This window comes from Salvelinus namaycush, chromosome 1, assembly GCF_016432855.1.
Source record: "Salvelinus namaycush isolate Seneca chromosome 1, SaNama_1.0, whole genome shotgun sequence".
Classification (NCBI taxonomy): domain Eukaryota; kingdom Metazoa; phylum Chordata; class Actinopteri; order Salmoniformes; family Salmonidae; genus Salvelinus; species Salvelinus namaycush.
In genome coordinates this window covers 29,298,671-29,325,596 of record NC_052307.1, presented here as the reverse complement: position 1 = coordinate 29,325,596, position 26,926 = coordinate 29,298,671, and the positions used below count along the sequence as shown (strand labels likewise).

The window sequence follows — 26,926 nt, the reverse complement described above, 5'->3', positions numbered from 1 at the left end:
ATATAATTGCCTGTATTTACCCCCAAAAAATGAAATTTGGTAAATGTATTTAAATTGACAATTCTTTGAAATGACTTTTGCAAGTTTTAAATTGACACAATACCTGTTAGCAAAGTTGTAACTATAGATGACATGCAGGAGCTTGCAGGGATTTGTAGTCTTACATGATGTCTACTTTGACGCTAATTAGCATTTTCGAATAGGAGAGCTGAATATATTGATAAAAGTCACCTTGTTCGAGAGAGATTTACATGGTAATCAAAACGTCCCGCCAGGGTAAGCCTTCACGAAACACAGCCCTTATTTTAAGGGTTTCTAAAACGATTGGAACCATTTCCCCGTTTGACCGCTAGGTTTTATGGGTATTATGACACTTTTACCGTGGGGCTCTATTTGGATGGAGATACCGTTATTTGAAAATATCTCATATTTATTTCGACTTTGGAAACAAACCTTAGTTGATGGTGGTAGCAACAAAATGCTTATGAGTCATGGTTTACAAAACTCTTCACTTTACTCCTCTCAGTCTTTCCGCTAGCAAATATTTTTGTAGGCAGTTGATGCTGATGAACTGGACATCGATTAGTTAGAATAGCATAGTTTACTGGTCAATGACAGATGTCAACTCGGGATAAATCAAGCAGCAGTATCTAGCCATTTGACTAATAGACGACTGTTAATGAAGATAAGCTCGTGTATCGGGTGCTTTTCGAGCACTCTTAGTTTAGTGGAGTCACCTGGAAAGTTAGCTAGTTATCCAGGTAGCAAGAGGTAGCTAACGTTATCTAGCTAGCAAGATGCGTCGTTATGCTAGCTGGAGATGATAGCTAGCTATGTCGTGTATGTTTTGACCATAGCATTAGCCAGTAGCTAAGGGCTATACTAGCTAGCAGGAATTATCAGCTAATAACGCTAGCTAGATAGTTGGGGGGGTACTGCGTTGCTTTTTCCTGTGGATTTCATCTTGCCAGTCCGGGAGAATGGAGGGTACCGATGACGACGTGCCCCTCATCCTGACCTGGGATGATGCTACCAGCGGTCTGTTGAGCGAGGAGACAGAGAGGGGGGACGAGAGTAAGTTTTTGTTGACATCCACATTTTACTGCGTAGCTAGCTGACCCAGCTAGCAAACGTTAGATATCAAAGGTGGCTGCAGCCCGTGACAAATCTAATTGCATTTAGAACAGCATATTCATAATGGCTATCGTCATTTTTAGGATTTGTCTTTTGTAATCTGTTAGAACTTTTCTTGTCTCATAATAATGATCATTAGCTTACTTGCTAGGCGCTCAGCTTCAGTCTTCTAATTCTATTATATTATTTATAATGTTCAGCATAGATTGGGCAGCAGAGTTTTGGATTAGTAACTGAAAGGTTGCTAGATCGAATCCCCGAGCTGACAAGGTTACAATCTGTCGTTCTGCCTCTGTCAAGGCAGTTAACCCACTGTTCCTAGGCCGTCATTGTAAATAAGAATTTGTTCTTAACTGACTTGCCTAGTTAAATATTTTTTTTAAATCAGATTATACGGAACAACTATGAACTGTTCAGACCCTTATTGTTTTGGTGACCTGTCCTGTTTGGGGGTTGTTGGTTGATGATCAAATCAAATTTGTATTAGTCACATGCGCCGAATACAACAGGTGTAGTAGACCTTACAGTGAAATGCTTATTTACGAGCCCCTAACCAACAATGCCGTTTTTAAAAAACGGACAAGAAATAAAAGTAACAAGTACATAAAGAACAGCAGTAAAATAACAATAGCGAGACTATATACAGGGGGGTACCAGTACAGAGTAATGTAGGTAGAGTTATTATAGTGACTATGCATAGATGATGACAACAGAGAGTAGCAGCTGTGTAAAAGAGGGGGGCAATGCAAATAGTCTGGGTAGCCATTTGATTAGATGTTCAGGAGTCTTATGGCTTGGGGGTAGAAGCTGTTTAGAAGCCTCTTGGACTTAGACTTGGCGCTCCGGTACTGCTTGCCGTGCGGTAGCAGAGAGAACAGTCTATGATTAGGGTGGCTGGAGTCTTCGACAATTTTTAGGGCCTTCCTCTGACACCGCCTGGTATAGAGGTCCTGGATGGCAGGAAGCTTGGCCCCAGTGATGTACTGGGCCGTTCGCACTACCCTCTGTAGTGCCTTGTGGTTGGAGGCCGAGCAGTTGCCCTACCAGGCAGTGATGCAACCAGTCAGGATGTCTTTATCACGGAATAAGATAAATGGTTGAGTTTGATGTAATTTGAAATCTTACAAACAAGGTTGTCAAACTAATAATATATTTTCTTATTTTTATTTTTTTTTACCTTTAACGTCTTTTATCTAAATGGGTAAACTCAGATTTTTTTCGTGTTCATATATGTTGGACTATAGATCCTATTTTACATAATCAAAGCTGTTTGTGTTGTGCCAACAATCGGTGAGACACGGCATGCTATTGAACACAGGGTGGGTGTCTTGTTTTTGCTGATGAATGTACTAAAGTTTTAACGTTCAAATGGTACCATAAAGATGGTTAGAGGTCCATGCATCAGAGAATGTTGGGAATATCCATTGTTTTAAATTGAATAGTGAATCTTCCATCGGAAACCTATTGAAATCATAGTGTGTTCTGAGTTCACAAGTACTACAGTTGCCATGGCACCCTAGTAGCAGCCTAAGCAGAGACCCCCTGTAAATATGAACCTATTTAATTATTTGTAAGTCTTTTTAATAGTGTGTTTTTTTTATCAGCTGTTTTGTTTTTGACTGGCAGGTCAACTCTTTTTGGCTTGGCTTATTATAATTTTTTCTAATGATGCATCTGGAGACCAGCTTTTTTTTGTTTCACCTGGTTGCTGGTTCCTGATCTTTTGAAAACATCAATTGAAGAGTCAAATGAAGCTTGAGAGGAATGGGAGATGCAGTTCTGAAGCAAAGGGGTTGTAGTGAGGATGACTAGCTTGTACTCTGAACTGTGTGTGGTGAGCTTTCTGCCTCCCTTAGCTGCTGATTATTCACTCAAGTGGGTGCCATGCATTGTAAAGGAAGAGAAGTCCAGTAGCTACACAACTCAGGCTGGTTCCCAGAGTAGCCCTCTACAAGATCAACACCAGACTCCATCTTCATCAACCATCTACCTGAGCTAGGCTACTCACGATGATGTATTGGTTGACCTAACTATACAGTAGCTACACTACTCATGATTATGTATTGGTTGACCTAACAATTTTTTTACCTTTATTTAACTAGGCAAGTCAGTTAAGAACAAATTCTTATTTACAATGATGGCCTAGGAACAGTGGGTTAACTGCCTTGTTCAGGGGCAGAACAACAGATTTTTACCTTGTCAGCTCGGGGATTTGATCTAGCAACCTTTGGTTTCTAGTCCAATGCTCTAACCACTAGGCTACCTGTCGCTACTATACAGTAGCTAGGCTACTCATGATGATGCTTGTTTTTTTTGTGCTTTTGAATCGCTTTGAGATTGTTATGAAAAGCACGATAGAAATGTCATATATTTTTATTATAGAAATGCAGTGCATTCGGAAAGTATTCAGACCCCTTCCCTTTTTCCAAATTAAGTTACGTTATAGCATTATTCTAAAATGGATTAAATAAAAATAAAAATGTCCTCATCAATCGACACACAATACCCCATAATGACAAAGCGAAAACAGGTTTTTAGAAATGTTTGCAAATGTATTAAAAATAAAAAACAGAAACCTTATTTACGTAAGTATTTATATCCTTTGCTATGAGACTCGAAATTTAGCTCAGCTGCATTCTGTTTCCATTGATTATCCTTGAGATGTTTCTACAACTTGATTGGTGTCCACCTGTGGTAAATTCAATTGATTGGACCTGATTTGGAAAGGCACACACCTGTCTATATAAGGTCCCACAGTTGACAGTGCATGTCAGAGAAGGAATTGTCCATAGAGTGCCGAGACAGGGTTGTGTCAAGGCATAGATCTGGGGAAGGGTACCAAAACATTTCTGAAGCATTGAAAGTCCCCAAGAACACAGTGTCCTCCATCATTTATAAATGGTAGTAGTTTGGAACCGCCAAGATGGGAGAACCTTGCAGAAGGACAACCATCTTTGCAACACTCCACCAATCAGGCCTTTATGGTAGAGGGGCCAGATGGAAGCCACTCCTCAGTAAAAGGCACATGACAGCCCACTTGGAGTTTGCCAAAAGGCACCTTAAGGACTCTCAGACCATGACAAACAAGATTTTCTGGTCTGATAAAACTAAGATTGAACTCTTTGGCCTGAATGCCAAGCGTCACATCTGTAGGAAACCTGGCACCATCCATCCCTACGGTGAAGCGTGGTGGCAGCATCATGCTGTGGGGCTGTTTTTCAGTGGCAGGGACTGAGAGACTAGTCAGGATTGAGGAAAAGATTAACGGACCAGTGTACAGAGAGATCCTTGATGAAAACCTGCTCCAGAGCACTCAGAACCTCAGACTGGGGTGAAGGTTCACCTTCCAACAGTACAATGACCCTAAGCACACTGCCAAGACAATGCAGGAGTTGCTTCGGGACAAGTCTCCGAATGTCCTCGAGTGGCCCAGCCAGAGCCCGGACTTGAACCCGATCGAACATCTCTGGAGAGACCTGAAAAATAGCTGTGCAGCAACGCTCCCCATCCAACCTGACCGATCCAACAAAATGTGGAAAAAGTCAAGGGGTCTGAATACTTTCCGAATGCACTGTATAGGTAATAGAATAGGCATTCCCATTCAAGTTGTCATTCGACGGTGGGTGGACCGATCGGCCATCTTTCTAGTAGTAAATGGAAGTTAAAATTTCAATTCATTTTCAATGGTGTACCAGCTAAATTGCAGTGGTCTGAAGGGATGGCAGGTAGCCCAGCAGTTAAAAGCATTGGGCCAGTAACCGAAAGGTCGCTGGTTTGAATCCCCAAGCCGACTATGTGAAAAATCTGTCTGTGCCCTTGAGCAAGGCACTTAACCCTAATTGCTCCTGTAAGTTGCTCTGGATCAGAGTGTCTGCTAAATTACTCAAATGTAAATGGAATAGGTCCATTTTAGGAATTCTGTTTCTATGATTGAATTGACACCCACCCTGTATTTAAGAATATGCTGTGTCTCAACCGATAAGGGCACAACACAAACACCTCAGATGATCTAACGTGAAAATAAGAACAATCTGAGTTTACGTGTTTTTAGGGAATTGGCATTAAAATGGCTATAAAATAAAAACATTTTGAAGAAATTATCAAATTGTTTGACAACCCTGTTTGTAAGCTTTCAAATGATATCAAACTCAACCGTTTATCTTTTTCAGTGATGAAGACATGGATGTCTCATGTTAGGGTGGGGTATGCAAAATGGGTGTACTTTGAGCAAAATCTCTTTCTGACCACTATTACCATGGTCCTAACATGTATGAAAGGATTAATTCATATATAAAGGTGTGCAGTCAGAAAGTGATTGAAATCATATGGAACGACCATGAACCAAAGAGTACAGAAGCAAATGCATCTACTTGAACAGCGACTGTAAATTATTTGAAGATAAAATAACATAACCCCTTCTAGGACACTCACCAGAGAGGCAGCTCCTCTGCAAGCTGAGGTTAGGTTTTGGCTGACGGCGGTACAGTTTGAGGGTACGGTAGTTTGGGAGGTTCTGCTGATTGTCATCAGAGCAGATAAACGCAGCGCTGGCTTGCTCCTCTGTCGCTTTAAATTAGAAGAGAGAGGTGTCCCCCTGACCCAGAGATCGTGTTTGTGTGTGTCTCCACTTCAGTAATCCTGTAGCCTTTGTACCTCACACACACACACACACACACACTGCAGACTGCCTCTCACATACACACTGGAAATGGCAGCATCAGCAGAGGCAGATACCTCTGTGTGTGCCCCCCCCGCCCCGCGCTGCCCCCCCACCCGCAGCGCACGCAGGGCAGTGTGTGTGTGTGTGTCTCTCTCTCTAGGGCCCCCCGGGCCTCTCTGGTTCTGTGTGTGTGTGTGTGTGTGTGTGTGTGTGTGTGTGTGTGTGTGTGTGTGTGTGTGTGTGTGTGTGTGTGTGTGTGTGTGTGTGTGTGTGTGTGTGTGTGTGTGTGTGTGTGTGTGAGCTCCTCTGGAAGTGGACAGGAAAAGGACTGGTGTTTTTCCAGGATATCTGGAGCGGGAGGAGGGCTGACTACCCTGGGGCCTGGGAGGAGAAGATTGTTCCACATGCAGTAGAGAGCAGGACACAGCAAAAGGAGGCCTGCTCTAAAACACACAGCCTTGAGCAGACCGTCACTCAGGCTCCGGCTCACGACAGGACATGATCCAGCTGCTGGCTTTGTTCTTGTGATTTAGCATAGTTGGAGAAGCCACTGTGGAGGAAAGAGAGGATTTCTGTAGTATTTTCCTCTTAGCCCAGAGGACTCACCAGGACTGCCCTGTGTGTGTTTGTATGGGCCTGTGGAACCACAGGCAGGCACGGGGCCTGACCTCAGTGCGTTGTTGACGGGAGCTCTGAATGTTTTATTGTTCTGAAAAACAAACGAGTGGCTGGGACTTTACCCACAGACACAGTGCTATTAGGACAACAGCAGATACTAGGCCACTTCATTATCACCACGTAGCCAGAGGCCTGAGAGAACAGGAGCCTCACCAGGATTATTATCACTCAACTGGAGTTTGATCCCTACACAGCAGCAGACTGAGCTCAGAACACGCTACTGTCACAGTACCTGAATAGGCTTCGGTGTGCAGGATCCGACTGGCTGACAGCTGGCTGGCATAATATCGATGACTCCTGCCTACTTGGCACTCAGATCCAGTGATCACAGATGTCTCCTCCTCTATTTAGGAATTACAGACAGACATCTACTACACATCAACTAAGGATTTTACTGCTTGGTTTTATGAGGATTTTTTTTTAAATACGTTTTTAGATCTGTCTTTTTTTAGAGTCAATGGTTAGCTGGTTGTATATTATCTTTAGTAAGCATGACTTAAAGTTGGATTCAAATATGGGTTGGGTTGATTTGAAGGATTATTTATATCGTTGTTTCAGAGACTGAAGTCATATTGTAAGTACTTAGGGTAAGTTTAAGACGGTAGTTTAGATTTTCCTCAGCCTGCTAAGGCTCCAGACAGCCAAACCAGACATCGCACGGATCTAATCAGGACCTTCATCATTCTCTCACCATCAGGAGGAGACACCACTTCCTGTCTATAACTTGAAGGACACTCCTCAGTCGAACATCAGTGAAGAGCGGCGTTGTCGGTTATAAAAACTGAGCCATGTGCACAGAGAGCAGAACTGAGTTCAAAGGTGAAACTGCGCTGAGCGGAGAGAGGGAGGAGCCCAGAGAGGGAGAGAGGAAGGGAAAACGAGGTTAAGAGAAGCGAAAGAGGGTAAGAGAAGTTGTAACTCCAGAGAGTGTGACTGTGCATTCTGGACTCCCCAGTCTCCCAGGCTGAGGTAGGTTGCTGACAGAGGCTGTGGGATCCTACCCTAGCCCTTTGACTGAAGAGAGACACTCTGGATGGTTCATCTGTCCACCAGCTGTCATCGGACGCTCCAGCAACATTTGTTTTTCATTTAATGTTTTGTTTGTTCCTGGGACAGAGGACATACCTGTCTCTAAGAACACAGGGTGAACCACCTGCTCTGCGTGTGTCTGGAACTCTGAGCTGTGGTGAACCTCTGTCTGTGGATCCCTGTGGGGGATCTGTTTTTACATTGTCTCTCTGACGTGTGTCCATGTGCAGTGGAATGTTAGCCCGTGCGTGTCCCTGGAGGCGCGAGGACGCTGGACCTGTGAACTGTGAATGACACACACACTGCTTTAGTGGACCACGTCCCCACACCCAAACACACACTCAAACTCCTGGACCACTGGTAGCTAGCAGAGCCATGGAGTGTTCGGCTGTGCAGACGGAGACTCCTGGTATCCATGACAACAGTGTAGAGTTGACCCTGGAGGAGAGTCCGGTCCTCATCTCCTCATTCTGCACCGAGCTACAGCTAGATAGCGTGGGTATGTGTGGGTATGTGTGGGTGTGTTGTGTGTGTGTGTGTGCTTGCATGTAGGATATGTTGTGAACATGCAGGATACAGTGCTGTTGAAGCCGTCCCACCAGTTTGTCTACTCTAGTGTGTATTAGCTCCGTAATAGTATAGGACACGACTAAATATATCTGTCAGGTTTTGGAGGCTCTTTAATTATTTTGTATTAACGAATGAATAATGTTGTGGTTGTTTCTTCTGTGTAGATGGAGGAGGGGGGTATGACATAGTGAATAACCAGGTGATACCAACACCGGGGCCACCACCAAACTACAGATCACACAATGCCTCACTTCAACAAAGCTGGGAGATTAACTACCAGGAAGCAGCCATCTATCTACAGGTACACACACACACACACACACACAGCCATTTTGGCATGTTGGCTAGCTAGACTATATTACTGTCTGCTTGGTATTTACTTTGGAAGTTAGATGGTAATGATTAGCTACATTGTAATGTTATGAGTAGTAAGCTGACTGTAAGAAAGTCTAGCTATGGTGGGACACATCAGCATCTTGTGACAGGTAGCTCATGTGAGTTTGTGTGCTAAACCTTTTGTGTACTGTTGTGTCTATGACTACCATTAAATGTGAAGACTGTTATTTTATTAAATCAATTCTCTGTGTAATTATTATTATGTGATTAAACTAATCAGGTCAACTTTAATTAACTAGGAAGTCGGGGCACCATGGGAAAATGTTTATAGAGTCTCTATTTCCCAAATCCACTCTTCAGATATTTTCATATCTTATCAAAACAGTCGCTTATTAATGAATTATTATTACCTCATCAGTTCTCATTACTGAACGTCGCAAACCCTTGGATATCTGCACGAACCCTAGCCTAAATGATGAATCAGTGATATACAAATTGGCTTAATTATTTATTTACTAACTAACTAAACAATTACAGAAATATATAACAAACAAACAGTAGATATTTGGGTTACTACATGATACAAAGAAAAAGTCCCTAGCGGACGAAGCCAATATGACAGCTTGGTAGACAAAGGGGTGAGGACTGAGAAAGAGCGGGAAAGACAAAATGGATTCACTCCACACAGTTGATAATTATATTAATTGAAATGCTAATCCTTTGCACATGAACGGCCGCTCATTCGAGAATAATTGCAATGTATATATTTACACCCATATGTTGTTGTTGTTGTCTTCTCTGTTGGAATCGCCGGTCCGTCTGCTGGAGAGTCAGTTCATCAGAGAGTCTGGTTAACTTCCCCAGAAGTCACAATGTCCTTTGTGGTTGTAGCTTTCTCTGCGGCTCTGGATAGTTTCTGTTGTAATGGATACGTCAGGCCTACAGATGGTCGTTGCATAGTAAAGATGCTTCCGCGGTTGTCGGTATTCTCGTACTAGACTTACGTAATTTCCAGCTGCAGACTAGTAATTATACGTCTAGGATTTGCTCTTATTCTGTAGTGATTGATAGTCTCGGAGCTTAACCATTTCCAGCCGTGTAGCCAAAACTACAGCTGTATGGTCTCCGTGGCCTATAGCCTTGTAGTTCTTAACCATTTCAACATGTAGCGTCAGCTCCATATTTTCTGGTCATATGTACATTTCGTCAGGAGTGGGTTTTATAAACTTCTGAGAAAGAGGCAGTCCATGACGCTGACGTAATGTCTATGCTCACGTGGGCGTGGCCATTGATTTAGTTAACTTTATATGAAAACCCATGTTTTCTCATTTAGAAGGTTAACATCACATTACATCTCTTCACAAATAGTTTCATGTTTAATCACATACGTTTCACAATATTTAGATGTAAACCTGATAGCTGGGAAATGTACACTAAGAGATACAGTTATGTGTGTTTCCTGTCTTCATGAGATCACCAAATGAAACACACTTGTCATGACTCTCTTTTAAGTGTCCACGGACCACTCCCACATTCTCTCAAATATAAATATTGTTTAATTATTCAAACTTTCGATGTCCAAGTGTCTTTCTGTGTTCCACAGTTTACATATCAATCTCGAACACTACAGAGCATAGGGGCAGCGTATTTTATGACCGACCATAAAACAGCCAACTTCCCGCTCTCCCCCTCTACGAGAGAGTGCACGCTGTAGAGCGGACCCACTGTAACCTGATTCTTCAGATGGTCACAGGAGAGTTATGACAGTACATTTTATTTGTAGCTATAGGTATAGCTCAGGTGAATGGTAGAGAGCTGTAGAACAAATGTATCATTTTCACACTTGTATTATTAAACAAAATTCAGATGCAAGTGTGTGTGTGTGTGTGTGGTCGGTCCATAGGAAGGAGAGAACAATGATAAGTTCTTCACACATCCTCGGAATCCAAAGGCGCTGGCAGCATACTTGTTTGCTCACAACCACCTGTTCTACATGATGGAGCTGCTAACAGGACTCCTACTGATGGTGCTCTCTCTCTCTGAGGCTCCCGCTGTACCATCACTACGCCTGGATGTTTATGTACGTACACACTGCCACTGCCACACACACTGCCACACACACTGCTACTGGTCCACACCACTCTGGAATTGCTGGGTTAGGGTTAGAGGTCAGAGGTTAGGGGTGAAAGGCTAAAGGATGTGTTCTGTCTCTGTAGGTCCATGCCACTCTGGAGTTATTGGCTCTGGTTATGGTGGCGTTTGAACTCTGCATGAAGCTGCGCTGGCTCGGCTTCCACACATTTATCAGACACAAGAGGACCATGGTGAAGGTACATACTAGAGGTTGACCGATTAATCGGAATGGCCGATTAATTAGGGCCCATTTCAAGTTTTCATAACAATCAGTAATCTGTATTTTTGGACACCTTTATTTAACTAGGCAAGTCAGTTAAGAACACATTCTTATTTTCAATGACGGCCTAGGAACGGTGGGTTAACTGCCTTGTTCAGGGGCAGAATGACAGATTTTTACCTTGTCAGCTCGGGGATTCGTTTTTGTAACCTTCCGTTTACTAGCCCAACGCTCTAACCACCTGCCTTACATTACACTCCACGAGGAGCCTGCATGGCAGGCTGACTACCTGTTACACGAGGGCAGCAAGAAGCCAAGTTAAGTTGCTAGCTAGCAATAAACTTATCTTATAAAAAACAATCAATCTTAACATAATCACTAGTTAACTACACATGGTTGATGATATTACTAGTTTATCTAGCGTGTCCTGCGTTGCATATAATCGATGCGGTGCCTGTTAATTTCTCATCGAATCACAGCCTACTTCGTCAAATGGGTGATGATTTAACAAGCGCATTCGCGAAAAAAGCACTGTCATTGCACCAACGTGTACCTAACCATAAACATCAATGCCTTTCTTTAAAATCAATACACAAGTATATATTTTTAAACCTGCATATTTAGTTAATATTGCCTGCTAACATGAATTTCTTATAACTAGGGAAATTGTGTCACTTCTCCTGCGTTCCAGAATTTTACATAATTATGACATAACATAGAAGGTTGTACAATGTAACAGCAATATTTAGACTTAAAGATGCCATCCGTTAGATAAAATACGGAACGGTTCCGTATTTCACTGAAAGAATAAACGTTTTGTTTTCGAAATGATAGTTTCCGGATTTGACCATATTAATAACCTAAGGCTCGTATTTCTGTGTGTTATTATGTTATAATTAAGTCTATGATTTGATATTTGATAGAGCAGTCTGACTGAGCGATGGTAGGCAGCAGCAGGCTCGTAAGCATTCATTCAAACAGCACTTTTGTGCGTTTGCCAGCAGCTCTTCGCTGTGCTTCAAGCATTGAGCTGTTTATGACTTCAAGCCTATCAACTCCCGAGATTAGGCTGGTGTAACCGATGTGAAATGGCTAGCTAGTTAGCAGGGTGCGCGCTAATAGCGTTTCAAACGTCACTCGCTCTAAGACTTGGAGTAGTTGTTCCCCTTGCTTTGGTGGAGCGATGGGTAACGATGCTTCGAGGGTGGCTGTTGTTGATGTGTTCCTGGTTCGAGCCCAGGTAGGGGCGAGGAGAGGGACGGAAGCTATACTGTTACACTGGCAATACGAAAGTGCCTATAAGAACATCCAATAGTCAAAGGTATATGAAATACAAATGGTATAGAGAGAAATAGTCCTATAATTCCTATAATAACCACAACCTAAAACTTCTTACCTGGGAATATTGAAGACTCATGTTAAAAGGAACCACCAGCTTTCATATGTTCTCATGTTCTGAGCAAGGAACTTAAACGTTAGCTTTTTTACATGGCACATATTGCACTTTTACTTTCTTCTCCAACACTTTGCTTTTGCATTATTTAAACCAAATTGAACATGTTTCATTATTTATTTGAGGCTAAATTGATTTTGTTGATGTATTATATTAAGTTAAAATAAGTGTTCATTCAGTATTGTTGTAATTGTCATTATTACAAATACATTTAAAAAATCGGCCGATTAATCTGTATCGGCTTTTTTGGTCCTCCAATAATCAGTATCGGTATCGGCGTTGAAAAATCATAATCGGTCGACCTCTAGTACATACACACAACTGTATAGGAGCATCCCAAGCAGTGCATATAGATTGCAAACAAGAGTGGACCCTATATACTCACGAGAGTGACACAGTATTGCCTGTCAGATGGTTTACAAACAGTTATAGTTTCACCATTTCATCTGACTGACAGCTGGTCTCTCCTGTGTGTAGACGTGTGTGTTGCTGCTCCAGTTTGTGGAGGCCATAGTGGTTCTGATCCGGCAGACGTCACACTTGCGTGTGACCAGAGCTCTCAGACCCATTTTCCTGGTGGACTGCAGATACTGTGGTGCCGTGCGCAGGTACACACACACACACACACACACACACACACACACACACACACACACACACACACACACACACACCGCAGATACATCACATACACACCTTTACCTGTATTACCTCGCACTGCTTTGTTGTTTCCAAAGTGTGAATAACTGTTGTTGTCACCCTCTTGTCCAATCAGAAACCTGCGTCAAATCTTCCAGTCCCTTCCCCCTTTTATAGATATCCTGCTGCTGCTGCTCTTCTTCATGGTCATCTTCGCCATCCTGGGTGAGACACACAAACACACACATCTTGGCTGTTCATCGAAGTTGATAATGACATTGATCCTAAATGACAATCCTCGAAGAGCCTCCAAAAACAGTGAAAATTCTATGATCTTACAAACAACTGTACCTTGAAATCTAAAACAAAATCTAAATTAAATTATGTTCTATTATGCCTGTCTGAGTATGGATCTGTTCTCTCTCTACAGGCTTCTGTCTGTTCTCGCCTAACACTTCTGATCCAGTAAGTGAAACAGTTTGACTGACATTTTCAGTATGTTGTGCCTCTGTAGACTGCTAGTTGTGGTGCTAACTGGAGGGGACTGTCTCATACTGTTTTGTCTGGCTTTTCTCTTCTCAGTACTTCAACACTCTGGAGAACAGCATCGTTAGTCTGTTTGTGCTACTGACCACCGCAAAGTAAGACTTGCTCATCTACCACACACCGTAACTCCTACTTTATACACCTGTGTCTCTAATAGTCTGAAATGTTTCATGCTCTGTCACTGTTGTGATTGTAATGCTCTCTCAAGACAGCATAGTGACTGTTGTGATTGTAATGCTCTCTCAAGACAGCATAGTGACTGTTGTGATTGTAATACTCTCTCAAGGAAGCATCGTGACTGTTGTGATTGTAATACTCTCTCAAGGAAGCATCGTGACTGTTGTGATTGTAATACTCTCTCAAGGAAGCATAGTGACTGTTGTGATTGTAATACTCTCTGTAATACTCTCTCAAGGAAGCATAGTGACTGTTGTGATTGTAATACTCTCTCAAGACAGCATCAGTGGTGGAAAAAGTACCCAGGTGTCATATTTGAGTAAATGTTAAGATACCTTAAAAGAAAATGAGTCACCCAGTAAAATACTACTTGAGTAAAAGTCTAAAAGTATTTGGTTTGAAATAAACTTCATATATAGTATCAAAAATAAGAGTATAAATACATTTTCAAATTCCTTATTCCTCTTATTTTTTTAAGGGTTGGCCAGGGGCACACTCCAACACTCAGACATAATTTACAAACGAAGCATGTGTGCTTGTCTTTTTCTTGTTGTCAAATCCCTGCCAAAAGTCAGGTGACCTAAGCGCTTCCAAATATGGAGTTGCCGGTTTGCCATATCTGTCATGTTTGCGCATATCTCTCCTATGTGCAAATCTTTATGGCAGTCATTTTACTTAAGGCCCTTGGAAAATACCTGCATATCTGTAGTTATAAAAAATGTTTAATGCAATATATCGATTTACAAATACAAATCAAAAGGTGTTTGTTTGTGGATAGTGAATTGCATTTGTGGATTGGTGATTTACATTTGTGGATTGGTGATTTGTGAATACATTTGGCATGATATTGATCCCATAAAGGAGCTCTCTCCTTCAGAGTGAATGGGAGTCTATTGGGCGCTAGCTCAAAAACCCAACATTAGCATGAATTTCGTCAACAAAAAGTAAAACATTGCAAATATTTTCCGAGATGTGAGATAATTAATTTTCTATCTGTAGTATCTTATAGCTTTGGAATCGTGACATTACGTACTTTTTAGGAAAATAGCCACGTTTCTCAACATATAAACTAACTTTGAGAAGGGATTGCGTGACGATGAGCTTAGCAACCGCGTGGCACAGCATGACAACGTGAGTGCGATTGGTCGACAGTCTGCTGGTTGGGGCGTTAAACGTTCCTTTAGCCATTAGATTCCTATCTTCTTTCTATAATATCTCTGGCAACGGCATCATGCAATGCACCCTGGACTAATGAGGCAGACAATTAGGAAAAATGTGCTAGACCCTCCATTAAATTACACATTTCTCGAGGTAGGAATATCACAAAAATATGATCAATGGCTCATTCGAGAAAAGACATCCGAGTTATGACATCAGTCAGTATTGAAATCTGACATGTATGATAGACGTTTTTACAATCTAAAAGTCGTATTCCTATTAACTTCCAGTGTCGTGGGAGCGACTTTATCACAGTGCTACGACATACCAGCCAGATTTCTGCCTGCTTGAACGCCAATAGCTCAGATACTCATGAAAACGTGAAATGACCCAGGGAATCGATAGAACATCACTCAAAATGGGTGAACCTTTCCTTTAAGTACTGTAAAGGGTTGCGTCAATTCAAATCTGGTATCAGGATAAAATGTGATTCAGAGTCACCGAATATACGAATATATAGTATTTTTATTAAACTCAAGCGATAAATGGTAAATGCAATTTTCGTATATACGGGTTCACTGTAACACCTCGCAGGGTAGAACAGAGAACTAACAGGATGTAAGTAAACAGCTGTTCTTATACTGTGATAGACGTAGTTCCAACCCGTCTGTTGGCCTATCACAGTAGAGGCTGAGCGTGGTTTAAACTTGCTCAGCCTATCGCAGGCGCTCAGGCTGGTCCCAGCCCCCTAGCGCTCCAGATGTCCGAGTCTGTTGCTGTGTAGATTACGCTCCCACACCTTAGAGACTGAGGTCAGACAGTTCTGTAACATTGTTTGAGCTATTTGCACCTGCATAGAAAGCATACTGTTCCCGCTCAAGGTTAACCACAGCTTCTCAGCACACTATCTGGGGCAAAATGATACTTCCAGCACACACACACAGGCACACATGCACAAAGCAGATACAGCATACAATATTCAATCACAAATGATGTGGTGGCGGGCTATAGTGCATAAAACACAGATCCTCACAGTACTTTACACCACTGAACAGCATAGTGCTTGTTGAGATTGTATTACTCTCAAGACAGTATAGTACCTAATGAGATTGCTGGTGTCCTGTTTCCTCTAGCTTCCCAGACGTGATGATGCCAGCATACTCTAGGAACCGCTGGTCCTGTGTCTTCTTCATCGTCTACCTTTCCATTGAACTCTATTTCATCATGAACCTGGTACACATACACACACACACATGCTGTTGTTTCCTCCCTGTGTACCCTGTGGCCATGGTTTGATAGTGTGTTTGTGTTGCAGCTTCTGGCAGTGGTGTTCGATACGTTTAACGGTGTTGAGAAGATGAAGTTTAAATCTCTGATGCTCCACAAACGCTCGGCTATCGACCATGCCTTCCAACTGCTGGTCAGCAGACAGGTACACATACACACACCCAGGTAGTGTCGGTAAGCTGTTGTAACTTATGTGTAACTGTTGCATTTCGTGCGTGTGTGTTTGCTCCTTAGAGGCCAATGGGTGTGTCTCTGAAGCAGTTTGATGGTCTAATGCGTTTCTACAGACCCCGTATGTCTGCCAGAGACCGCTTCCTCACATACAAGGCCCTAAACACTGCAGGAGCACCCATGCTCAGGTAACACACACACATACTGTATGAGCACACACATACTATAAGTGTTTTTTTTTTTAAAGAGGTGTGTGTGATGTTCTGTTGCAGCCTAGATGACTTCTATAAATTCTATGAAGTAATTGGCCTCAAATGGAAGGTAAGCCTAACACACACACACAAATACACAGTTCGCATATGTCTCTGTGTGGATTTGCCTAAATCTATTCTCCCCTATTTATTTGGACAGTGAAGCAAACCTTTTTACATTTGGCTTTATACTCCAGCATTTTGGATTTGAGATCAAATGTTTCATATGAATTTCTCCTTTTATTCTGGGGTATTTTCATACATACACTACATGACCAAAGGTACGTGGACACCTGCTCGTCGAACATCTCATTCCAAAATCATTGGCATTAATATGGAGTTGGTCCCCCCTTTTCTGCTATAACAGCCTCCACTCTTCTGGGAAGGCTTTCCACTAGATGTTGGAACATTGCTGCGGGGACTTTCGTCCATTCAGACACAAGGGCATTAGTGAGGTCGGGCACTGATTTTGGGTGATTTTGCATGGCTCGCAGTCGGTGTTCCAATTCATCCTAAAGGTGTTCGATGGGGTTGAGGTCAGGGCTCTGTGCAGGCCAGTCAAGTTCTTCCACATCGATCTCGACAAACCATTTCTGTATGGAGCTCGCTTTGTGCATGGGGGCATTGTTATGCTGAAACAGGAAAGGGCCTTCCCCAAACTGTTGCCACAAAGATGGAAGCATAGAATCGTTTAGAATGTCATTGTATGGTGCACCGTTAAGATTTCCCTTCACTGGAATTAACGGGCCTAGCCCGAACCATGAAAAACAGCCCCAGACCATTATTCCTCCACCAAACTTTATAGTTGGCACTATACATTGGTGCAGGTAGCGTTCTCCTGGCATCTGCCAAAAACCCAGATTTGTCAGTTTGACTGCCAGATGGTGAAGCGTGATTCATCACTCCAGAGAGCGCGTTTCCACTGCTCCAGAGCTTTACATTGCGCATGGTGACGCTTTGCATTGCGCATGGTGATCTTAGGCTTGTGCGCGGCTACTCGGCCATGGAAACCCATTTCATGAAGCTCCAGACGAACAGTTCTTGTGCTGAGATTGCTTCCAGAGGCAGTTCCAGAGGCAGTTGCAACCAACGACAGATGATTTTTACGCCCTTCAGCACTCGGTGGTCCCGTTCTGTGAGCTTGTGTGGCCTACCACTTCGCTGCTGAGCCGTTGTTGCTCCTAAACGATTCCACTTCACAATACCAGCACTTACCATTTACCGGGGCAGCACTAGGAGGGCCGAAATTTGATGAACTGACTTGTTGGAAAGGTGGCATCCTATGACGGTGCCACATTGAAAGTCACTGAGCTCTTCAGTAAGGACATTCTAATGCCAATGTTTGTCTATGGAGATTGCATGGCTGTGTGCTTAATTTTATACACCTGTCAGCAATGGGTATGGCTAAAATAGCCGAATCCACTAATTTGAAAGGGTGTACTTTTGTTTATATAGTGTATCTGTTTTACCGTTTAGAAATGAAAGCACTTTATGTACCTAGTCCCCCCATTTGAAAACATATTGTTTTCGTAAGTATTTGGTTATGTTGTGCCCAATTAAGATTAAAGGGATACTTTGGGATTTTGGCAATGAGGCCCTTTCTACTTCCCCAGAGTCAGCTGAACTCATTGTTACCATTTTTATGTCTTGTGTCCAGTTAGAAGGAAGTTAGAGGTAGTTTCACAAGCCAATGCTAACCAGTGTTCGCACAATGACTTGAAGTCTATGGGTATCTGATATCGTGCTAGCAGATACCCATAAACTTCCAGTCATTGCGCTAAAGTTAGCAATTGGATTAGCGCTAGTTACAAATTTCCTTCAAACTGCATGCAGAGACATAAAAATGGTATCAACGAGTTCATCTGACTCTGGGGAAGTAGATAAAGGGCCTCATTGACAAAATCCTGAAGTATCACTTTAATCTTAATTGGGCACAACATAATCCGAAACACAACAAAACAAAATCCAAAATGCAACCAACAAGTTTGTAGAGACACAAGCTTGATATAATCATTGTGTGCTAGGAATGTGGGACCAAATACAAAAATTTTGACTACTTTAATACACATATAAGTGAATTTCTCCAAATACTTATAGCACTATCAAATGGGGGAACTAGATACATAAAGTGCTTTCATTTCTAAACGGTAAAACAGATACAGTTGAAGTCGGAAGTTTACATACACTTAGGTTGGAGTCATTAAAACTAGTTTTTCCAACAACTCCACAAATTTCTTGTTAACAAACTATAGTTTTGTCAGGTCGGTTAGCACATCTACTTTGTGCATGACACAAGTAATTTTTCCAACAATTGTTTAGAGACAGATTATTTCACTTATAATTCACTGTATCACAATTCCAGTGGGTCAGAAGTTTACACACACTAAGTTGACTGTGCCTTTAAACATCTTGGAAAATTCCAGAAAATGATGTCATGGCTTTAGAAGTTTCTGATAGGATAATTGACAACATTTGAGTCAATTGGAGGTGTACCTGTGGATGTATTTCAAGGCCTACCTTCAAACTCAGTGCCGCTTTGCTTGACATCATAGGAAAATGATAAGAAATCAGCCAAGACCTCAGAAAAAAATTGTAGACCTCCACAAGTCTGGTTCATCCTTGGGAGCAATTTCCAAACACCTGAAGGTACCACGTTCATCTGTACAAACAATAGTACACAAGTCTAAACACCATGGGACCATGCAGCCGTCATACCGCTCAGATGAACGTCCTTTGGTGCGAAAAGTGCAAATCAATCCCAGAACAACAGCAAAGGACCTTGTGAAGATGCTGGAGGAAACGGGTACAAAGTATCTATATCCACACTAAAACCGAGTCCTATATCGACATAACCTGAAAGGCCACTCAGCAAGGAAGAAGCCACTGCTCCAAATCCGCCATAAAAAGCCAGACTACGGTTTGCAACTGCACATGGGGACAAAGATCGTACTTTTTGGAGAAATGTCCTCTGGTCTGATGAAACAAAAATAGAACTGTTTGGCCATAATGACCATCGTTATGTTTGGAAGAAAAAGGGGGAGCCCTGCAAGCCGAAGAACACCATCCCAACCGTGAAGCACGGTGGTGGCAGCATCATTTTGTGGGGGTGCTTTGCTGCAGGAGGGACTGGTGCACTTCACAAAATAGATGGCATCATGAGGAAAGAAAATGATGTGGATATATTGAAGCAACATCTCAAGACATCAGTCAGGAAGTTAAAGCTTGGTCGCAAATGGGTCTTCCAAATGGACAATGACCACAAGCATACTTCCAAAGTTGTGGCAAAATGGCTTAAGGACAACAAAGTCAAGGTATTGGAGTGGCCATCACAAAGCCCTGACCTCAATCCCATAGAAAATTTGTGGGCAGAACTGAAAAGCATGTGCGAGCAAGGAGGCCTCCAAACCTGACTCAGTTACACCAGCTCTGTCAGGAGGAATGGACCAAAATTCACTCAACTTATTGTGGGAAGCTTGTCGAAGGCCACCTGAAACGTTTGACCCAAGTTAAACAATTTTAAAGGCAATGCTACCAATACTAATTGAGTGTATGTAAACTTCTGACCCACTGGGAATGTGATGAAAGAAATAAAAGCTGAAATAAATCATTCTCTCTACTATTATTCTGACATTTCACATTCTTAAAATAAAGTGGTGATCCTAACTGACCGAAGACAGGGAATTTTTACCAGGATTTAAATGTCAGGAATTGTGAAAAACTGAGTTTAAATGTATTTGGCTAAGGTGTATGTAAACTTCCACCTTCAACTGTATGTATGACATTACGAAACATTTGGTCTCCAATTCAAAATGCTGGAATATAGACCCAAATGAAAAGTTTTAGTTCCATTGTCCAAATAAATATGTAGGGGAGTGTATATATATATATATACACCTCACTGATGTGTGCCTGCGTGCGTGTGATTGTACTCTGTAGGCACGGCGGAGCGGGGAACACTGGTTTGATGATCTTCCACACACTACTTTTCTTATCTTCAAAGGTGACTTGTATTTTTCCCTTTTTTCCATCGCATCCACTGCTGTGTTCCTCTCCTCTTATCTGAGGTGACTGACTGACATCCTTCTGTTAATGTTTCTACCAGGCATCAACCTGCTGGTCAAGTCTAAAGCCTTCCAGTACACCATGTGTAAGTGGACATCCACTATTAGTAGTATTAGCTATAGTACTATCATCTGTGTTGTAAACCTAGGACCAAACTTAACTCTCAGACAGGACTAACCCTAGGACACATTTAACTCTCCTCTCTCTCCTCTGTAGATGTGGTGGTGGCCGTCAACGGAGTGTGGATCCTCGTAGAAACCTACATGTTGAATAGTAACTAAACCTATTCCCAGACTATTAAGTACTTTTAATGCAGATTCCCTATTTTGCATGATTTTTAATTCAGGACTAGCCTTAATCTGGGTTCAGGAAATCATCCCTAAGTGTCAAGTAGGTACCGACAAGTTGAACAGTAAGGTTGTTTCTGATCTCTGTCCTCTCTCTCTGCAGGTGGATTCTCCTCGTCCAGAATAGTCCCCTGGAGCTACATTGTCTTCCTCACCAGTAAGATCACGCACATACAGACACACCGAGAGCCACATCCTTTTCGTCACTAGTGAGAACACACATTTTTACTCCGCTCGCTCTCTTTTTCTCCGTCTCGCTCTTTTTCAATCTCTAGTCTATGGGGTGGAGGTGTTGTTGAAGGTAACGGGCATGGGACCGTTGGCCTACTTCAGCTCCGGCTGGAACCTGTGAGTAGACCATTAAACCCTTAAAGCCTTACCCCTAACCCTCAACCCTTAGCTTGTCCAATGTGTTTATTCAGTAGCATAACAGCCATCAATGTCTCTGTGTTCGCCTCACCAGGTTTGACTTCTCTGTGACGGTGTTTGCCTTTCTGGGCTTGATTGCCCTAGCCTTCGACATGGAGCCCTTCTACTTCATTGTGGTGCTCAGACCACTGCAGCTACTCAGGTGGGTTACCACGACAACACGCACGTATGTTGTCAGGGGGGCAATTAGTTTGTGTGGGTATTTTGTTTAGGTGCATATATGTGTGTTACCGGTATGTAGATTCATAAATATTGTGTTGATCATCATGTCTTAAGTATGTGCACTCTATTAGGTTGTGAGTGTGTATGTGTACTCTCTCTTAGGTTGTTTAAGATAAAGCAGAGGTATCGTAACGTGTTGGACACCATGTTTGAACTCTTCCCGAGGATGGCAAGGTAACAACTTTGCCCCCTGAACCATAACCCACCATATTACATACAACGCATGTACAGTTGAAGTCGGAAGTTTACATACACTTAGGTTGGAGTCATTAAAACTTGTTTTTCAACCACTCCATAAATTTCTTGTTAACAAACTATAGTTTTGGCAAGCCGGTTAGGACATCTACTTTGTGCATGACACAAGTCATTTTCCCAACAATTGTTTACAGACACATTATTATACTTATAATTCACTGTATCACAATTCCAGTGGGTCAGACGTTTACATACACTAGGTTGACTGTGCCTTTAAACAGCTTGGAAAATTCCAGAAAATGATGTCATGGCTTTAGAAGCTTCTGATAGGCTAATTGACAACATTTGAGTCAATTGGAGGTGTACCTGTGGATGTATTTCAAGGTCTACCTTCAAACTCAGTGCCTCTTTGATTGACATCATGGGAAAATCAAAAGAAATCAGCCAAGACCTCAGAAAAAAATTGTAGACCTCCACAAGTTTGGTTCATCCTTGGGAGCAATTTCCAAACGCCTGAAAGTACATTCATCTCTACAAACAATAGTATGCAAGTCTAAACACCATGGGGCCACGCAGCCGTCATACCGCTCAGGAAGAAGGTTCCAAAGTTGTGGCAAAATGGCTTAAGGACAACAAAGTCAAGGTATTGGAGTGGCCATCACAAAGCCCTGACCTCAATCCTATAGAAAATTTGTGGGCAGAACTGAAAAGGCGTGTGCGAGCAAGGATGCCTAGAAACCTGACTCAGTTACACCAGCTCTGTTAGGAGGAATGGGCCAAAATTCACCCAACTTATTGTGGGAAGCTTGTGGAAGGCTACCCAAAACGTTTGACCCAAGTTAAACAATTTAAAGGCAATGCTTCCAAATACTAATTGAGTATGTAAACTTCTGACCCACTGGGAATGTGATGAAAGAAATAAAAGCTGAAATCGTACTCTCTACTATTATTCTGACATTTCACATTCTTAAAATAAAGTGGTGATCCTAAAACAGGGAATTTTTACTAGGATTAAATGTCAGGAATTGTGAAAAACTGAGTTTAAATGTATTTGGCTAAAGTGTATGTGAACTTCCGATTCAACTGTATGAACTTTGTGTAAAAACCTACTTAATAAGAACATGTATGTGTTCTCAGCTTGGGGCTGACATTGATCATCTTCTACTACTCCTTTGCCATTGTGGGGATGGAGTTCTTCGCTGATGTAGTTTACCCTAACTGCTGCAAGTGAGTCACGCATACACTCTTACACCCAGTTCACTCACACACACTAACCTGTCAGTCTAACCTGACACTTTGTTCGAAGCAGAGCCTACCACAGACTAAGAATACTAGAAAAGATATTGGTGCTCCAGTAATATGACGGCCATCTTGGTCAGGGTGGTTCACCGGTGTTTCAGTTTGTCTCTCTTTTCTCTCTTCTATCTCTCGTTCTCACAGTACCAGTACAGTAGCAGATTCATACAGGCAGATCAATGTAACCATAGGCAACAGGACGGTGCTGGATGAGGGCTACTACTATCTCAACAACTTTGATAACATTCTCAGCAGCTTTGGTAAACACACACACTGTAGTCAATACTAGGCAGTTCCCTATATACTATTTTGTTATATAATAAACGGATAGATTTTGATGTGGGATTCAGCAGCTCTCTCTCTCTACAGTGACTCTGTTTGAGCTGACTGTGGTAAACAACTGGTACATCACCATGGTAAGACTCTTCCTTCTCACGCTGTATGCTGCCTGTCACCTGTCTGATTAAACCTCTGCTGCTGCCTGACTGTCAAGCTTGTCCAACTTACTGAGGTTGATTGACAGCTGCTGTCCCCTACCCAACAGGAAGGAGTGACCTCCATGACAACTCACTGGAGCCGCCTCTACTTCATGACCTTCTACATTGTCACCATGGTGAGAGTTGTGTGTGTGTGTGTGTGTCTGTGCATGTGTGTGTGTGTGTGTGTGTGTGTGTGTAATTTTCTCTGTCCTCTCTAGGTGGTGATGACCATCATCGTTGCCTTCATCCTGGATGCGTTTGTGTTCCGTATGAACTACAGCCGGAAGAACAAAGAACCACTGTTAGATCCTGAGGGTAAGTGTGTGCATGCATGCAATGAAAAATGTTAGTAAGATGAGAACGGTGTAGTGTTTGAGATGTGTGTAACGATGGTGTGTTTGTGTGTTGCAGACGAGAACGGTGTAGTGTTTGAGATGTGTGTAACGATGGTGTGTTTGTGTGTTGTAGACGAGAACGGTATAGTGTTTGAGATGTGTGTAACGATGGTGTGTTTGTGTGTTGCAGACGAGAACGGTATTGTGTTTGAGATGTGTGTAACGATGGTGTGTTTGTGTGTTGTAGATGAGAACGGTATTGTGTTTGAGATGTGTGTAACGATGGTGTGTGTGTGTTGTAGATGAGAACGGTATAGTGTTTGAGATGTGTGTAACGATGGTGTGTTTGTGTGTTGTAGACGAGAACGGTATAGTGTTTGAGATGTGTGTAACGATGGTGTGTTTGTGTGTTGTAGACGAGAACGGTATAGTGTTTGAGATGTGTGTAACGATGGTGTGTTTGTGTGTTGTAGACGAGAACGGTATAGTGTTTGAGATGTGTGTAACGATGGTGTGTTGTAGATGAGAACGGTATAGTGTTTGAGATGTGTGTAACGATGGTGTGTTTGTGTGTTGCAGACGAGAACGGTGTAGTGTTTGAGATGTGTGTAACGATGGTGTGTTTGTGTGTTGCAGACGAGAACGGTGTAGTGTTTGAGATGTGTGTAACGATGGTGTGTTTGTGTGTTGCAGACGAGAACGGTATTGTGTTTGAGATGTGTGTAACGATGGTGTGTTTGTGTGTTGTAGACGAGAACGGTATAGTGTTTGAGGCAGAGGTGAGTCGTGACGAGGCGTTGGCTACTCTGGAGCTTTATAAGCAGACGTGCCCTGGACTCTCCTCACTCAACTCTCTACAGGGAGTACTGGTGGCCATGGACCGCAGCGGGGTGAGAACACACACACAGACCTACACTCACAAATAGACAGACACATACACTCGCTCACACAGCTTCACAAACCTGCCCCGTCCTACACTCTCAAAAATATAGACAGATGTGTGTGTGTAGAGCTCGTCTCTGGTGTACCTGGGTCGGCGGTCGCGGACCAAGAGTGACCTCAGCATGAAGATGTATGAGGAAGAGATCCAGGTGAGCCTCACGCTGCCATGACAACCAGAATCCTGCTGACTGCTCCATGCTAGATTTGTCACTTTAAATAAGACTTTAGCTAACATGACCTAGCTACAAAGGTGATGTTGATCTTGCCTTTTCTATCAGAGGAGGCTGGTGGAAGGATCACTAGGAGGACAGGCTCAGTGTGAAGACTGGAATGGAATGAATGGACCAGTATCAAACATATACTTTGTTCCATTACAATGAGCAGCTCCACCTATAGCTCCTCCTACCAGCCTCTTCTGCTGTCTAGAGAATTGGATTACAAATTAGTATGATGTTTCTGACGTCAGCTGTGACAAGAAAAAAAAATGGTATGATTAATGTGTTATTGGTGTGTGTGTATGCAGGAGTGGTATGCTGAGTACTCCAGAGAGAACCTACCCCAGTCAGACCGAAGCCTCGTAGAAAGAGAGCTGGAAATCCCTCCTCCCTGCCCTGACCCTGAACCCCAACCCCAGCTCAACTCACAAGGACCACTTAGTATTAACTAACACTCACTCACTGTTTCGCTCTCGCTCTCTCTCACACACACACACACACACAAACCTCTTTAACTTCAGTCATCATGTCACAAAGCACTCTGAACTTGATGGTGATTGTCTTCCACAATGACAAGACAGAGAACCCCTCAAGTCTCTAAGTCTGTCTCCTTCCCTTCTTCCCCCTCCTCCCATCCTGAGGAAGTGTACTCTTGCATCTTGGTCAGACAGTTGTGATGTGGACAGATGTGATGGTGTCACTGAACTAGAGCCTGGATCCTGGACCTGTTGAGATGCAGCAGGGATTTCTGTTGATATGAATCATGTTCTCGATCTGACTGGATCTGTGTTCAAACAGCTTTATCTAACCCCAACCCTGACAGGACCTTAGTCTGCTGATGCATTGACAGTCGAAGCAGAGCATAGATTTAGGTGTTAAAGGGCAGGGTTTTTAAGGGTCAGAGTTAGGCCCTCTAGCTGTGAGACAGAGAGCTAATGTTCAAGGCCACTATCGGAGTACGAGGAGCCACTAGGATGGACTTGGAATTTCACACTGCTCTTCTTCACTGCTCTGACCACAGAGAGGACACACGTCTGGACAGTGAAAGGACACATACCTGTAGGTGAATACCAGGCTGCCTGTAGATACATACAAACTCACAAGATCCCGCCCCATCTGACAGCACTAAGCAAAGCCCCCTCAACAGCCACTATACCCACACCCCACAAACCCCCCCACCCAACACACACCTCAAACCCCTGCACATGTCTAGTAACCTACAGCTATATCTCCTAGCCAGCGTTTGAACAAACCTAAGAGAATACTTTACTTTTATAACTTGTTATTCTGTAAGTGTATTATAATGTATTTGGTGTATTAAATGAGGAATCATTTAAATACATTGTTCACTTTGCCAAGTGTATTTGTGTAGCTACCTTCGCTTTAAAGTGGCAGGGCTCAGACTAACCCTGAGACATGGCTATAGACACCTATGGTATTTTAACCATCTTCTCTGTGTGGATGTTACAGGAAGGATTTTGGATGTTTTTATTTCTATCTTAAACGGGTACAGTACACAATAATCATAATCTCAGAACCTAGACATACGTCTATGCTTTTTACCCTGATATCACCTTTAACGCACCAAAGGTGCTTTTTATATGCAACAATTTCACCTGCAAATATCTATCAGGGACGATAATGTACTACCTCTATAGGTATGGTACATCTGTAGTAGTAAAATAATACAATTCCTTGATAAAAATGTATAACATTGTTTGATGCAACTGCATAAAGTAGCTTGTTTAGGGCCAGCTTCAAATTATTTAAATAGCTGCGCCTTGCTTTCACGATTGGTTCCCTTACTCAGAATTTGGAACTATATAGGTGTTTCTAAGCCATATTTCAAATTCATTAGGAAATCGAAATGATCAATAATGTGTTGCAAAGATCATTTTATAAAAAAAAAAAAATGTATATTTTCCCAATTGGTAGTTAGTCTTGTCTCATCGCTGCAACTCC

General features: G+C 42.5%; 1 protein-coding gene across 5 annotated transcripts; it reads left to right on the top strand.

Annotated features, from left to right (window-relative positions):
* The first annotated feature begins 374 nt into the window (after positions 1–374).
* Positions 375–26,886, top strand: LOC120028252 (two pore calcium channel protein 1-like). 5 transcript variants are annotated; one of them, XM_038973541.1, is made up of 27 exons: positions 375–1,074; positions 8,236–8,372; positions 10,311–10,487; positions 10,624–10,737; positions 12,691–12,821; positions 12,989–13,077; positions 13,283–13,317; positions 13,435–13,493; positions 15,867–15,966; positions 16,049–16,165; positions 16,255–16,379; positions 16,464–16,512; positions 20,379–20,442; positions 20,545–20,589; positions 20,721–20,777; positions 20,955–21,008; positions 21,127–21,199; positions 21,315–21,422; positions 21,605–21,676; positions 22,835–22,924; positions 23,138–23,253; positions 23,363–23,409; positions 23,538–23,606; positions 23,691–23,787; positions 24,558–24,697; positions 24,818–24,898; positions 25,273–26,886. In XM_038973541.1, the coding sequence occupies exons 1-27, from the start codon at positions 981–983 to the stop codon at positions 25,414–25,416; spliced, it is 2,484 nt and encodes an 827-aa protein (XP_038829469.1). In that variant the 5' UTR covers positions 375–980; the 3' UTR covers positions 25,417–26,886. The 5 variants fall into 5 exon arrangements, 4 of the variants coding, with proteins under 4 accessions (XP_038829469.1, XP_038829541.1, XP_038829389.1 ...); XR_005473452.1 differs by lacking the exon at positions 375–1,074 and adding an exon at positions 6,166–8,000 and having other exon boundaries at positions 24,800–24,898; positions 25,273–25,316; XM_038973613.1 differs by lacking the exon at positions 375–1,074 and adding an exon at positions 6,166–8,000 and having other exon boundaries at positions 24,804–24,898; positions 25,273–25,389.
* The last annotated feature ends 40 nt before the right edge of the window (positions 26,887–26,926 follow it).